At 40.9% G+C, this 15,430-nt stretch overlaps 2 protein-coding genes across 3 annotated transcripts in view; both read right to left on the bottom strand.

Annotated features, from left to right (window-relative positions):
- The window catches only part of LOC144507399 (uncharacterized), a 65,586-nt gene extending 57,980 nt beyond the window's left edge, over positions 1–7,606 (bottom strand). The window contains exons 1-4 of the mRNA XM_078234593.1: positions 7,407–7,606; positions 6,868–6,963; positions 6,301–6,390; positions 5,012–5,087 (exon numbers count right to left, since the gene is read on the bottom strand). Of these exons, the coding sequence (XP_078090719.1) occupies positions 5,012–5,087; positions 6,301–6,326 (102 nt within the window). The 5' untranslated portion in view covers positions 6,327–6,390; positions 6,868–6,963; positions 7,407–7,606. The remainder of the gene's footprint in view (positions 1–5,011; positions 5,088–6,300; positions 6,391–6,867; positions 6,964–7,406) is intronic.
- nebl (nebulette) overlaps positions 1–15,430 on the bottom strand; it is a 261,752-nt gene that overhangs the window by 93,029 nt on the left and 153,293 nt on the right. For both annotated transcript variants that reach the window (XM_078234594.1, XM_078234595.1), the window contains exon 4: positions 8,776–8,883. In XM_078234594.1, the coding sequence (XP_078090720.1) occupies positions 8,776–8,883 (108 nt within the window). The remainder of the gene's footprint in view (positions 1–8,775; positions 8,884–15,430) is intronic.

Here is a 15,430-nt window from a genome sequence, read left to right as displayed (position 1 = left end):
CAGAGCAGGCTTGAGGGGCCAAGTGACCTACTCTTGCTCCATATGTTCGTATGATTCCAAACCTATTCCTTAACTTTCCATCTTTACAGTGTGAATATAACTAGTAACTTTTATACCTGGTATAATGCAAATGGCTGGCTGCCAAGGCTTTTGTAACAAGTCTCACAACACCAGGTTAAAGTCCAACAGGTTTATTTGAAATCACGAAATTTCAGAGCGCTGCTCCTTCATCAGGTGAGTTCACAAATAAACCTGTTGGACTTTAACCTGGTGTCTTGAGACCTGTTACTGTGCCCACCTCAGTCCAACACTGACATCTCCACATCGAGGTATTTGTAACTAAGAGGAGTTGACTCTCTGCAGTAATATTTCATCCACTTTGGGAAATAATTTCTTTATGATGAAAATAAAGTTGTCTTTAATTGCTTATTTGTTCCATGTAGAAAATTTGTTATGATTAGAAAACTGCAATCTAATCAAGCAGTTTAGATAGCATTAAAACCAAATGAAGTGGTTTACAACTATCTTTTAAGTCCTGATTATATTATTGCCTTACAATCTCTCTGACGTATTGTTTTACTGCATTGTTAATTTTATGAAGATCTATGTAAGTTTGAGTTAGCTCCCTTTCTGTGCCAACAGCTGATCTCAGTACAGCTGTCAGTACACCCCACATTATTGTTATGTGACTGCATTCTGTCTTTAGAGTTTCTCTGCAGATGGGCCTGAGTCGCATTCAAATTGTTCAGGCCTGATTCCCAGCCTAAACCAGTAAAAAAAAAATGGCATCACAGCCTAATGTCAGAACAAGAATTAGGATGGAAGCCAAACCATGCAAGGGATGGGGGTGGGGAGGTTGGAAAACAGCCTTTAGCAAGTAGTAGTAGATTGGAGGACGGGAAGGTCAATCCCAGCTGGAAAAGACTGGAGGGTGAAAGTCAGGAGCAGAGTCCAAGGTTCCTCAGCTGACCAAGAGAAGCCTGCTTTGAGTCAGAACGATAAAAATATTTCTCATCCAAGCCTGCTGCTGCTTGATAAAAAATGCTTTCCAAAACCAAAATGATGCTGAGGTATGAATTAAGTCATTTGCACTGACATTTCAATAATTATGAAGCCACTAGCCTGCCTCGGATGATGGTTTATCATCGCATTGTTGTATGACACCCAAGATGATGGCAAAACATTAGCTGTTTGTTGCTCTTATCCATTTGTATGGAGTACTGAAGTTCCTCATGTATTTGTATTCACAGCCTTTCCTGCGTTACAGGACTGGGCAAAGTACAACAAGCTTCATAAATTTTGCTGCCGTTTGTTGGGTCATGCAGTACAACAATCAAACCATCAATTTTGTATTTAACAGAACAAAAGTACATTCATTTCTTATCCTCATCATTGTACATTTATGGTGCTAATTACCCTTAGCTTTTTTTAAATATTGGTAACGGCAGCAGTTTAACACAAACTCATGAGGCAAAATGTTAACGTCTGGAAGTACTTGCAGCGAAGGAGGCTGACAGTGGATCAGAAAGCCAAAACAATGCAGCAGGTTTTGCTGTGGTTCATTTACTCAGTCACAGTATTATCATCACACTTCCTGGTTTCCCAACCAATCGGTGCAGGCAGGAATGATCAACAACCCACACCTGCCTGTCTAATTCTAATTTGCACAATTTGGTTATTTGCATATACTTGGAGAAATATATGATGGCAAAAGCGTTTCAAAAAGAGGAGTTTAAAGCATTGGTGATTGGGTGGGGGGCGGGATGGGCATTCGGGAAAGAATAGGAGTAAAATACAAACCTGGGTTCAGGAGGTTACTCAAAAAGTTTTGCTAGGGCTCCTTGATGCCACACTCCGTTGAATGCTGCCTTGATGTCAAGGGCAGTCCTTTCACCTCACCTCTGGAATTCAGCTCTTTTGTCCATGCTTGAACCAAGGCTGTAATGAGGTTGGGAGCGAGGTGATCCTGGTGGAAACCTAACTGAATGTCATTGAGCAGGTTATTGCTAAGCAAATGCCACTCGATAACACTGTTAATGACCTCTTCCATCACTTTACTGATGATCAACAGTAAAGTTGATGGGGCAGTTCTTGTGCACTCACGAGGCCTGTCCAAATCCTCTTTAAGCCACTTGGCATCTTAAGAGTCATAGGGCAGAATTCTCTAAGTGCCCACACTGGCTGGAAAACAAGAGCGTTTCCTTTTGGTGCTGAGAGCATCTGTCAAATGGGATTCACCTACCTGAAAGATGTCAATGAGGCCATCTAGGGAAACCCACCAGCCCGCTGTTCCAAGATTGGGGCACCATTTTTAAAGCGCGCCCCGATCTTTGTGCTCAGACAGGCCCCCCCACCTCCCAAAAAATGGAATGGTGCACCCACACTGACCAGGCAAGCGCCACCAACTCCTCACCAAAGAGGGGCATACTAACCCCCACTCCTACAGGCACAAGGGTGACCAACTGTATCACCCTTGATACAACATAGAAAGGGGTCCTATAAATTGATGCGCGATATAACTCACGAGGCTAGAGGTACTCGGGGAAATAAAGGCTTTTATTGACTACAACAATAGAGCTACCATATATAATACACGATCCCAGACTAAAGGGTCCCAGACAGAGCCGTGACCTTTATACCTCTCCCAGGAGGCGGAGCCCGACTGGGATGTACCACAAGAACTATATTACAGGTAGAACAGCCCAACCCTAACCCCAACAGTAACATGTAGAACAGCCCAACCCTAACCCCAACAGTAACATATATACAGACTCATAGTACTGGCCAGACCCTGGCTCAGCACTACCTGGTGGGAACCAACAATGGTTCACCACATAAACAATACAGTAAATCTCAGTATCCTGCTCTTTCCACATTGCCCTGTAATGTTTTCCTCTGTGTTGTTCAAAAATGTACATAAACTAGCCTTTTCATACAAGTTGCCCTTTACGACGAGTCTTCAAGCCAGTCTTCAACACTTCTCGAAGCAACTGGCTACGGAGCAATATTAATGCAGAGTCTGCACATTATCTACCAGAAGAACAATTAAAGTACAAAAAACAATTACGAACTACAAATCTATTTCACATCTAATATATCATATTTCACAAATTTATGATATTCTGTTGGCTCATATTCTATTCCTTATGATTCAGCAAGCAACCATTTTAAATCCAGATAAGCACACAAGCTGAAAACTTTTAGGCGGAATTCTGACTTCGAGGCGTCCAGTCATAATCCCACAGATGGTAGTTTTGCATCACTTGCTCTTCAGTCAAGCACATCGATCAAATGTCTGAACCTACAGTTCTTCTCGTACTGAGCAGGATTACTATTGCAACAGCACTTTATCATCAGTCGGGTAAAACTAACCTGTCTCACAACAGTCTAACCCAACTCACGTTCCCTATTAGTGGGTGAACAATCCAACGCTTGGTGAATTCTGAAAGCTGAAAACGCTTAACTATTTTGGATCATTCACTTGACTGTTTTTCTTTAAAACCAATCACTAGAAACAGACATCTCTGTTTGTATAGTAAGTAAATGTTGCTTTGCAGCTTATTGATGGAATGATTAGTTTTCAATGTACGATGATCGGTAATACACCACACACAAATCATACTCCGCTTACAAAGCAAATTGGAATTGTATCAGAAAATACACAAAGGGTACATAATGTTGACCTGCTGAAAATGTGAATATAAAATGCCATGCCACAGAAGGCGACATTGGATGTACATACAAATTTAATGGGTATTGTGGAAGCATAGTGTTATCCATATTGGAGAGAATTGTTCTTTCTTAATTTGCAAAATAATTCACTTCCAGTCAAAAGGGCTTTGCAATTTCAGATCATTTTCGACCAAATGTTTGTCAGGATCCAAAGCTAGATTTCTTGGAATATACTTGCCCCTTCCCACTATTTCCTGTTCTGAATTATCAGTGCTAGTGTTGGCTGCCCAGAAATTGATTTTGTATTCTTGGAAGGATACAGCCTTGACCAGATTTTATACTTGGGCACTTCTTGGAATAGCACTCCCTGAGGGTAACAATCCTCTGGTAACAATGCACATCTCCCTTTAGATGTTACATCTGCCTTTGGGCATCATTTTAGATGACCTCAGTTTTTCTTCAATGAGGCAAAACAAAATGGCCACAGCTCCTCTTGCAGCCTGGATGGCCTAATGGACAGCCCATGAGCATACAGACTCAGGATAAACTTTTAGTCTGATCCCAATGTTATCAAAGGCTGGATATCTCAAGGAGGACCCCATATCTTCCATCAAAAGTTCCTCTCACCTGCTTAAAAAAGCAGCTAAAAATTACAACCCATAAGATAAATGATGGGCTAAATCACTTTAACTGCCCAGTTTCTCAGCAGGCAGAGTTAATATAATTCCTTAAGATTCAGCACAGCTGACTAAAGCTCTGTTCTGTTCAAAACGAACAGTGGCTAGTACCTGAAAAAACAGCCTCTCCCCAATTCATGTGCAGAAAGATCATGCACACTTATTAGGCCAAACAAGAGGTGTCCTTGAGCTGCATCTTAAACAGCCATTAGACACTTTACATATGGAAATATGGGAGCTCCAAGACCCCTCATCAAACCAAAATCCCACGATCATTTACATGTGGGATGCAATCCCCACCTCACAATCACTGATCACTTGCCTGTGGATTGCCATCTCCCCAGGCCATTGCTAACTTACCCGCTGGCTACTGCAACTCTTGTAGCAACAGTACCATGTGTTGGCAGGAAAGATCACCCAAAAATGAACAAATACTTTTGTGGCACATCAAAGAATTAGTTTGCAGTTTACCATAGTAACATTTCACTGAGATTTTCCTCACAAAATTTCTTCAATTAAAACTGACTGACCCTTTTCGCAAAACAAAATCAACTTGTGTATGGAGACATTCATACAGTCGCAAAATATAGTTGCTGTTTGACACAAAGTTGTACAGAACAATAGTTTCATCAACTGGAGTTAGGTATTACTAATAAACTCACTGGTAACTTTCTCTCAGATGGTGGTATCCAGCAGACTTTATTTCTTTCTCTCAAATTATCAAGGAAAGCATTTTTTCTGCAATGAAATACAAATATTTAATGGGAAAAAAAAATCAGTGATGATTGTTTTACAATACTTGAAGTAAAGTAGTATTCTTCATGCTGTCTCTATACATCTTAATTACATTGCCAAACATTCACACAGGTTCTTTGTTCCAATCTTAAATCCAAATCATTTCACTTAATTTGCGTTATGGGTTTATATACCCACAGACTCCACGCAGCACTTCCTGCGAAGAACTGCTGGAACAGAACACAGTGACAAGTTTACAAGTTATTTTAATCAAGAACGGATGATATGGAGTTGTTTGTGATTACTGCTTCCTAGGAACCAGTAATTTGTAAATATTGGCTAGGGCTAAAAGAGAAAACATCTTAATAAATGCTTCAATAGGGGAAAAGCAACACGTGTTTGCTTTTTATCTTCATACTATGACGGGTCATTTTAACCTTGCCTTCTCAACAAAAGCCAAGAAGTGGACAGTTAAAATCAGGTTGCAGATTGAATTTCAGTGTACCAGACCACAATGCTTTGTGGAACATCTATGTTCCGTCTCAGAACGCGACCCTGATCTTCTGGCTGCCGGTCATTTTAATTCTCCACTTTGCTCTCTCACTGAGATCTGTCCTTGGCCTGCTGCATTGTTCCAGTGAAGCTTAATGTAACCTTGAGGAATAGCACCTCATCATTTGATTCAACACTTTACAGTCTCCTGGATTCAACAATGAGCTCCATAATTTGAGACTGTAAATTCCCCCCCGCCACCCATTTTGATTGCTTTTCTTTGTGCATTTCAGTTTTCCTTTTATTTTTGCTTTCAAACAGTAGCACACATTGCAGTGTTGATGTAAGCCTACTTGTAACACTAATAAATAAACTTTAAACTTGCTAAGGGCAAGTTTCTTAGTCTCTTCACCATTCCCTTTGGCCCTGTATGAATACCTCTCATGTCATTCAATCTCTTCTATCTACCACAGACCTCCCTTTAACTTAGTCTCATCTCACCTCTTGCTATCACATCTCTAACTTCTCCCAGTTCTGATGAAACATCATCGAAATGAAACATTAACTCGGTTTCTCTCTTCATAGATGGAAGAGGAGGAGTCCCGGAGAGAGTTCTTGCTAATGACATGCTCATATATTAAAATAAGCTTTCAGCAGTCCCCGTGGCATGTTTCACATCACTTCAATATGGAAGGGCTGGTAAGATCAGCACTTGGAAACTCACCGGTGCGAATTGCGGATTTTGAGCATACAACACCATTTCCGCAAATGAAGAGTGCAGATTCAAAATCTTCCCCATTGGTTATGTTAATAGCTGATACAAAAGAATGCATGAACAGTAACCTATAACATTATTGATACAGTACCAATATTTCAATATTCAATAAACTGCATTTTCCATTTCAGTTCTCCATACGGAATTTGGATTCTAGGTTCATGGAATGATACTACCACTTCATCCTAGCTGACGGTGTCATCTCTATATAACATTATTTGGGTGGACTCAAAACAGCACCACTTCTCTGATAAGAGGTCATTAATCAAATGTTGTTCCCCTCTCCATAAATATTGCCAGGTGTGCTGAGTATATCAAGCATTTTCTGTGTTTCTTTCAACCCAGTACTTGTAACTGGGTGCCAATTTACAGCATAAACTGTCCATAACTCAACCAAAGCTGACTGTTATACTTTGAAGGACATCTATAATGGTGGTTTATGCTGTTCTTTTATATGGCCAAAATATAATGCTGGAACACAGGGAAACTAGAAATTACAGCCACACTACATCTTACCTTGAAACGCCTATTGTTGTACTAATGGCAGAAAGGTCATCTCGGGTGAAGAGATTCACCAAAATACAAGCAACAACAGGCTGTGGTAGTTCTTAACTTGTCCATATTTGAAAGAAACCCGGGGGGAAAATGAGAGAAAGTTACCAGTTAAATATATTAAATAATGGCATTTCAGAAAATTTAAGTCATTAGTGATGTGATATAATGCACTGCCAATCATGGGAAGGAATTTGAGGTTTAAGCAAATAAAATTCGTGAGATATTTTAGCTATTACAATGATCAGTAGAGAGATGAGGGAATTTCATGTTTCAGAGATTAATCATATGCGTTCAAAATAAAACAAGTGCTTTTGTTACGCACTTCTACCCGCCAACAGCAATGGTGTGCTAAATTTATAGAAAGTCCTGATATCCATTTAGTAAAAAGAATAAGGAAATTACTCGCATTATCTCATTAAATAGAGCACTCATTTTACAATACCAAGACCAGCTAATGTCATTCTATGCCCTGCAAACGTAAGATTATTCAGTCAACTCACCAAAGATCAATTAGCAAGTGTTAACATAATCCGCACTGCAAACATTTTCTGAGATTTAATGGTATGCAGATGCACGTTTATTCACATGATTGATCACCTTACTGTGTCCACATACCATTCTCAGTACATGTTAAATCACTTTAAGGGTATATTTCACAAATTGTGCCTTCAGGGTTCGATGTTGGTGACTTGTGGCTTTTCTGTAATAAAGAAGAAAATAAAGCCATTCAATGTTCACTGCCGATACAGAAAAAATATTTTGACTGATTCAGCTAATCAGTTCATAATACAAAAATCAATCAACTTTTTAAGAAATTCAAATAAAAACAGGCCTACCTTATTTCACAATATTCTTCAATGCCCATTAGTCTTTGTAGATGCACTGAAAATTAACTTGTGAAACTCAAAACGTTCAACTCAAAATGATTAACTGTGTTGTCAACGTGCTTTAATGATCCTTGGAGTGGTGTGAAAACAATTCTTGGTAATAGCAAACACCAGAAAAATCCATTGTGCTCAAACAGTTCCATGTTAATGTTATTAGTTCATGCAGCTTAAGTTAAGTGACCCACTGCATTTACACAATTCTTAAAGGCCACAAGAATTCTGGTCCAATCTCAGCAATTTTTTTCCTTAGTAAGATAATTCAACTGGAATTTGGCATTGTTATTTTAAACAAATACATTGCTTAGAAGTAAAATTCAGTGATATAAATTTCCAATCATTCATGTGGTCTTCAACAGACAATGCACAGACAGAGGAACAGATTGTGTGAAGGTACCTTTACTTAACATAAGATGTATTGAACTTGAATTAATTCAGGTAGTGGAAGATCAAGAAAGCCTAACATCCCCTCAGTCTGCACAGACCTTCAGAGATTAAGAGATGGGAAAACAAGTCAATACATTTTTTTTTAAAAAGAAAGGCAAAATTATTGCACTTTTAAACAATTTTTTGTTTTGAATCAATTTGTGATGGTTACATTCATATGATGTATGATGCATTTTTGTGCATAAATGTCCATGTGTATGTCGCAAAACACTCAGATCCTCACATGCACTTCCAGAATCCATGTGAAATAAAAACGGTTCTCATGATCTGCGAACTCTAATTGTATAAACACATTAACACAACATTTCTTTTCGGGGAGGATGAACTGTATGCGACAATGAAAACGAGGTAGTCTGGGCGAGAAGCATCTGGTTTTCCCATATCATTCCACATTCTATAAATCAGGCATTCTTTTATCACCATACACACATGCATTCTCACCTAACACTGCAGCACCATCTCCACTGTCAATAATTTATAAACAGAACAAGGGAAAAAAACTGTCCTCATGCATGTTCTCACACAGAACATTACATACGTTACTGATTTGCTCTTGAGTTCTTTTTAATCTCTGCAGTTCGGGAGTGTCAGTAACAATGCTAAATCCTCTTCCCCGGCTCTTTTCAAAGTCTTCTTTGTACTTGGCCTGGAATGAGAAGAAAATATAATTCAAGGGTGCATATCAAAGTAAACAAGTGTGTTCATTTTTCCTGTCCCTCTGTCCCAGATATATTTAGAATTATACAATGATAAAGGACAGAAGGTGGCCTTTCAGGATCCTTAGTAGTTCTTTGGGAAGGCTATCAAATTAGTCCCATGACCCTGCTCTTTCCCCACAGCCCTGTAAATATTTTTCCCTTCAAATGTTTATCCAATTCCCTTTTGAAAGTTGTTATCGACTTTGCTTCCACCATCCTTTCCAGGCACCGCATTCCAGATCACAACAACTCGCTGCATAAAAAATACTTTCCTCATGATGGCTCAGATTATTTTGCCAGTTACTCAAGTCTGTGTTCTCTGATTAACAAACCCTTCCAAAACCTAGAACAATTTCTCCTTCTTTACTCTTTCTCAAAACATTTCATGATTTTCAATACCTCTATCAAATTTTCTCTCAAAAGACCTTTTGCTCCAATTAAGACAGCCCAGTTTTCCCAATCCCTGTGCTCTCTCATCCCAGGTACCATTCCAGTAAATCTCTTCTGCACTTACTCGAGAGGCTTAAAATCCTTTGTAAAGTGCGGGTGTCCAGAAGTGAAATTATACTCCAGATCAGGCCTAGCCAGTGTTTAAAAAAGTTTTAGCATTGCTTTCTTTCTTTTGTATTTTATATTCTTCAATTTGTAAAGCCAAGAGTACCACTTTTAACAAGCTTTTAACAACTTTCTCAACTTGTCTTGCTACCTTTAAGGATTTCTGTATGTACACACCAGGACATCTTTGCGCCTGTACCTCCTTGAAAATTGTACAAATCAGTTCATACAGCCCCCCCTCATTCTTCCTACTAAAATGTAGGAAGAATGTCTGTGTTAAATTTCATCTGCCACGAGTCTGTTCATTTTGCCAGCTGTCGATGTCATCCTGAAGTGTGCTGCTATCCACCATATTTCTGAGTTTTATATCATCTGCAAACTTTGAAATTATACCCTGCATTTCCAAGTCCAGTTTATTTGCATATTTCAAAGACAGAACTTATTCCCAACACCAACCCTCATGGGAACAACACTGCATACTTCCATCCTCTGAAAAACAATTGTTCATCACTCCTGTTTCCTGCCCCTTAGCAAATTTCGTACTCTCGCTGCCTTTAACCCCATGGCCTTTAATTTTGCTAACAAGTCTATTGTGCGTAACTTTATCGAATGCCTTCTACAAGTCCATATATGCATCAAATATTTCAATGGCTTCACATAAACGTAATCTGATTTCTGGGATTAAAACGAAACAACGATCTAACATTGTGAAGATTTATTTATTTAGTATTGTCAGGCCTTTATTATTGTGTTCATGCTCTTCACAATAAATTATAGAGTAATTATCTCAACAAAATCCTGTCACTTGCATGTGATAGAGTCCTCTTGCAGCAGTTAGTTCCAAAAAATATCTGAAAACAAAATGGCCACCTAGAGGAGATAGTTGGTTAAAACTAAGCATTATTATTTCAGGGGATCAGCAACTTCACCAAGGCAGCTGGCTTTTCTGGCCATCTATTTGTTCGTTTCACTGCCTCAATCGATTGAAACTCCACACCAAGTACAGATACTTTATTTAAATCTAATTTTCTGCTTGCAGTATTTATTAACACAATTGGAGGCCAAACTGTGCATTGATTCAGTTCTTGTTCACTCCTATAAGTGAGGCATTCAGGAACTCTCAACTGCTATCTCTGTATTGACTACTACAAGTTAACATTTGGTTCCCTTTGCCAGAAGAATGTCTAATTTGCATGTTTGCTCTGCTGAATCTGTCATCCATGAATATTAACGTGAAAAGCTTTGCAAAGATTTAAACACAGATGAAGAATTGGGGAAACTGGGAGCTAATGTAGGTCAAGAAGTTTTGGGGAGGTAGGACTTGGTGTGGTATAGGACACAGGCAATAGAGCATTGGATGAACTGAAGTTCAAAGTGTGGAAGACAGGGGGCTGGCCAGATCACCAGAATAGCTGAAACACAAAAATAGAGAAAACAGGAGTCTGTCGAACCTGCTCCAACAATCAATATGAGCAAGGCTGATCCTCTATCTCAACATCACACTCCCACGCTCTCCCGGTATCCCTTGACACCTTTAGAGTCTAGAAATCTATTTCCTTCTTAAATATACTCATAGAATCATAGAAATCCTACAATGCAGGAGGCCGCCATTTGGCCCATCGAGTCTGCACTGACAACAATCCCACCTAGGCCCTATCCCTGCAATCCCACATATTTAGCCCGCTAATCCCTAACCTGCGCATCCTGGGACACTAAAGGGCAATTTAGCATGGTCAATGCACCTAACCTGCACATCTTTGGATGCGGGAGGAAACTGGAGCTCCCGGAGGAAACCCACGCAGACATGGGGAGAATGTGCAATCTCTATACAGACAGTGACCCAAGCCAGGAATCGAATCCAGGGTCCTGAAGCTGGAGGCAGCAGTGCTAACGACTGTGCCACCTGCCGCCCATTCAGTGACCTGACCTCCACAGCCGTCTGTGTTAGAGAATTTCACAGGTTCACCACCTCCTGAACGAAAAAATTTCTCCTAATTTCAGTCCTAAATGGTCTCCCCAGAGAGCTGCTGCTTCAGTCAGGTCTGGTTGTCACTCGTGGGATATCTTGTGGTAGAGGTTTAATCTCACTGGAGTTCTTTGGAGAAGTTGGGTGCCTTTTTTGGATACGGTCCCAGGACACCTTTGGGAGAGGTCTGTTACCCTTTTGGATTGTTAAAATTAGACATGAATGTGCATAAATAGGACATAAATTAATTGGACATCAGTGAACCAGATGGGTTTTTATAACAATTGATGACAGTGCCATGGTCAATATTACTGATACTAGTTTTCAATTCCAGATTTTTTATTCATTGAATTTAGATTCCACCAGCTACTGTGATGGAATTTGAATCCGTATCCCCAAAGCACTAGCCGGAGCCCCTGAATTACTGGTCCAGCGACATTTGTCGTTTGTCATTGACATAAAATGTATCTGATAAAGTCACGCATAAGAAACGGCTAGTTAAAGTTGAAGCTCATGCAAGTGAAGACCACTTACTGAGGTGGGTGGGAAACTGGTTAAGCTACTGGAGACAGAGGAAGGGGGAAGGTGGGGGATCGGGAAACACATTGGAGACCAATGGGAACCTGATCTGCATCCCACTAGTGGGAAATCGCACCGGTGCAGAAAATGCCTGGAACAACATGGCATGCAGAATCGAGCCATATCTGAAGAGTGCCTCGGACTGTAACTACAGGTGAATCTTCTAGGTCCAATGTCATGGGGGAGGTCCATCTTCTAGCCTCAGAATGTTCCTGAGAGTCTATCCTCTTTTTCCAGGAGATCCATCTTCTTTCTTCATTGGTGGGTCAGTGATCTTGGGCGCCTTTTCAATATGGTGCCCAGATAGGATGGCAGGACCTATGCCATCATACCTGCCCCGCCACAGAATCCAGCACACCCATTTGGATAATTAATGACATGGGAGCCAGGAGATATGGCAGGGTTTCCCACCAGCCTCCACAGAGGGAAACATCCCTGCCCCTGCCACAGGACTCAGTCCCGGATGGGAGAATTCTGCCCCTTAAGTGCTGTATTCCAGTTGAGGCTGAACCAATGTTTTATAAAGGTTCTTCATAACTCCTTTGCTTTTGTATTCTATGCCCTTTATGTATTTAGCCGGGACCGGATGGGATGTACCCCAGGTTACCGTGGGAGGCGAGGGAAGAGATTGCTGAGCCTCTGGCGATGATCTTTGCATCATCAAATGGAGATGGGAGAGGTTCCGGAGGATTGGAGGATTGCGGATGTGGTTCCGTTATTCAAGAAAGGGAGAAGAGATAGCCGGGAAATTATAGACCGGTGAGTCTAACCTCAGTGGTTGGTAAGTTGATGGAGAAGATCCTGAGAGGCAGGATTTATGAACATCTGGAGAGGAATAGTATGATCAGAAATAGCCAGCATGGCTTTGTCCAAGACAGATCATGCCTTACGAGCCTAATTGAATTTTTTGAAGATGTAACTAGACACAGACGAGGGAAGAGCAGGAGATGTAGTTTATATGGATTTCAGTAAGGCGTTTGATAAGGTTCCCCATGCAAGGCTCATTGAGAAAGTGAAGGGGCATGGGATACAAGGGGACATTGCTTTGTGGATTCAGAACTGGCTTGCCCACAGAAGGCAAAGAGTGGCTGTAGATGGGTCTTTTTCAGCATGGAGGTCCGTCACCAGTGGAGTGCCCCAGGGATCTGTTCTGGGACCCTTGCTCTTTGTGATTTTTATAAATGACCTGGATGAGGAAGTGGAAGGATGGGTTGGCAAGTTTGCTGATGACACAAAGGTTGGTGGGGTTGTGGATAGTGTAGAGGGATGTCAGCAGTTGCAACAAGACATAGATAAGATGCAAGACTGGGCGGAGAAGTGGCAGATGGACTTCAACCCAGATAAGTGTGTGGTGGTTCATTTTGGCAGGTCGAATAGGATGAAAGAATATAATATTAAGGGTAAGACGCTTGGCAGTGTGGAAGATCAGAAGGATCTTGGGGTCCAGGTTCATAGGATGCTCAAAGCGGCGTTGCAGGTAGAGGCTGTGGTTAAGAATGCGTATGGAATACTGGCCTTCATCAATAGAGGAATTGAGTTTAGAAATCGGGAGATAATGCTGCAGCTATATAGGACCCTGGTCAGACCCCACGTGGAGTACTGTGCCCAGTTTTGGTCGCCTCATTACAGGAAGGATGTGGAAGCCATAGAAAGGGTGCAGGGGAGATTTACAAGGATGTTGCCTGGATTAGGTGGCATGCCTTATGAGGATAGGTTGAGAGAGTTAGGTCTTTTCTCCTTGGAGAAGCGAAGGATGAGAGGTGACCTGATAGAGGTGTATAAGATGTTGAGGGGTATTGATAGAGTGGATTCTCAGAGGCTTTTACCCAGTGCCGAAATGGTTGCCGCAAGAGGTCACAGGTTTAGGGTGCTGGGGAGTAGGTACAGAGGAGATGTTAGGGGTAAGTTTTTCACTCAGAGGGTGGTGGGTGCGTGGAATCGGCTGCCGGTAGTGGTGGTGGAGGCAGATTCGATCGGGTCTTTTAAGAGACTTTTAGATAAGTTCATGTAAGTTAGTAAGATAGAGGGTTGTAGGTAAGTCTGGTAGGTAGGGACATGTTCGGCGCAACTTGTGGGCCGAAGTGCCTGTTTGTGCTGTAGCTTTTCTATGTTCTATGTTCTAAGCCCAAAATTACACCTGAACTTCAAGGGTTAAATTACAAGAAATTATACAAACTGGGGTTGTATTCCTGGAATTTAGACGTTAAGGGATGATTTCACCAAAGTTTTCAAGCTGTTAAGGGGAACAGGTAGGGCAAATAGAGCGGAACTATTTTGGCTGGTTGGGAAGTCTGGGACTGGAGCGTAGTCTAAAAATTCAAACTTTATTGACTGTTTGCTCAATTTGCCCTGTACACATTCCTCCAGATCCCTCTGCCCATCCACCCCTTTTAGAATTGCATCCTTTAGTTTATATTGTGTTCTTCCAATTGAAGAGTCTCTTCACATTTCACTGCCATGATTAAATTTCCTCTGCCTTGTGTCCGCCCATGTCCTCTTGATGTCTACCACTAGTCTCCTCACAGTTGACAAAACCCTGCATACCTAAATCTAGGCCATCAATACACATCAAGTAAAACACCAACCCCCTGCAGTGGGAAGCCCCACTGCAAACCATCCTGCAATCCAAAAAAGACAACCAATCACCACTCCTGCAATCCAAAAAAGACAACCAATCACCACTTCTCTACTCAGCCACTTCATACCCATATTGTCACATTCCCCTTTACTGCCTGAACTTGAACCTTCGCTGATGAGCTTGCTGTGTGTTAATTAAGCAATCTTCCGTTGAAATTGCCTGTACAAACAGTGACCAACTTCAAAAATGCTGACAATGCTAAAAATTCAACAATTCAAAATCAAGCAATTACACTGATAGTGCACCAAGGTAAAACTTAGCAATTTGTTGGCAGACAAAATTCCATCATTCATAACTAGGGGAAAAAATTACAGTCAGAGTTTTACAGCCCTGCCAAGGCATTCTCTTTCTAGAAGATGTGGCGAGCTAGTTAAATCGCCATTCAGTTCAGTGGGACTGTAGTACCCTGCCAGATGTGAGGGGCTGTAAAACCCTGGCCTATAGATGCATCAAAGCCTGAAGGGGCTTCTAAGTGCTGAACCAATACTCCAGGGTATCAGAGCATATATGCACATATTCAATGTTGCTTTATAAGAGATTTTTCGTACATATACAATAAAGAGAACAACATAATCCATTCAACCAGAGAAATGGAATAAACTGGGCAATAATCCATTATTCCTTGAAAAGGAAAGCAACATACTGAAGGATAGTCTACCTTATTAGCAATGTAAAAATCTAACAAAGTAGTGAACATCAAGATTCATCCTTTATTGCAAAGCTGAATTTAAACAGAAATATGTTTTTTACTTTCGAG

This window comes from Mustelus asterias, chromosome 2, assembly GCF_964213995.1.
Source record: "Mustelus asterias chromosome 2, sMusAst1.hap1.1, whole genome shotgun sequence".
Taxonomy (NCBI): Eukaryota; Metazoa; Chordata; class Chondrichthyes; order Carcharhiniformes; family Triakidae; genus Mustelus; species Mustelus asterias.
This window is presented reverse-complemented; position numbering and strand designations above follow the sequence as displayed.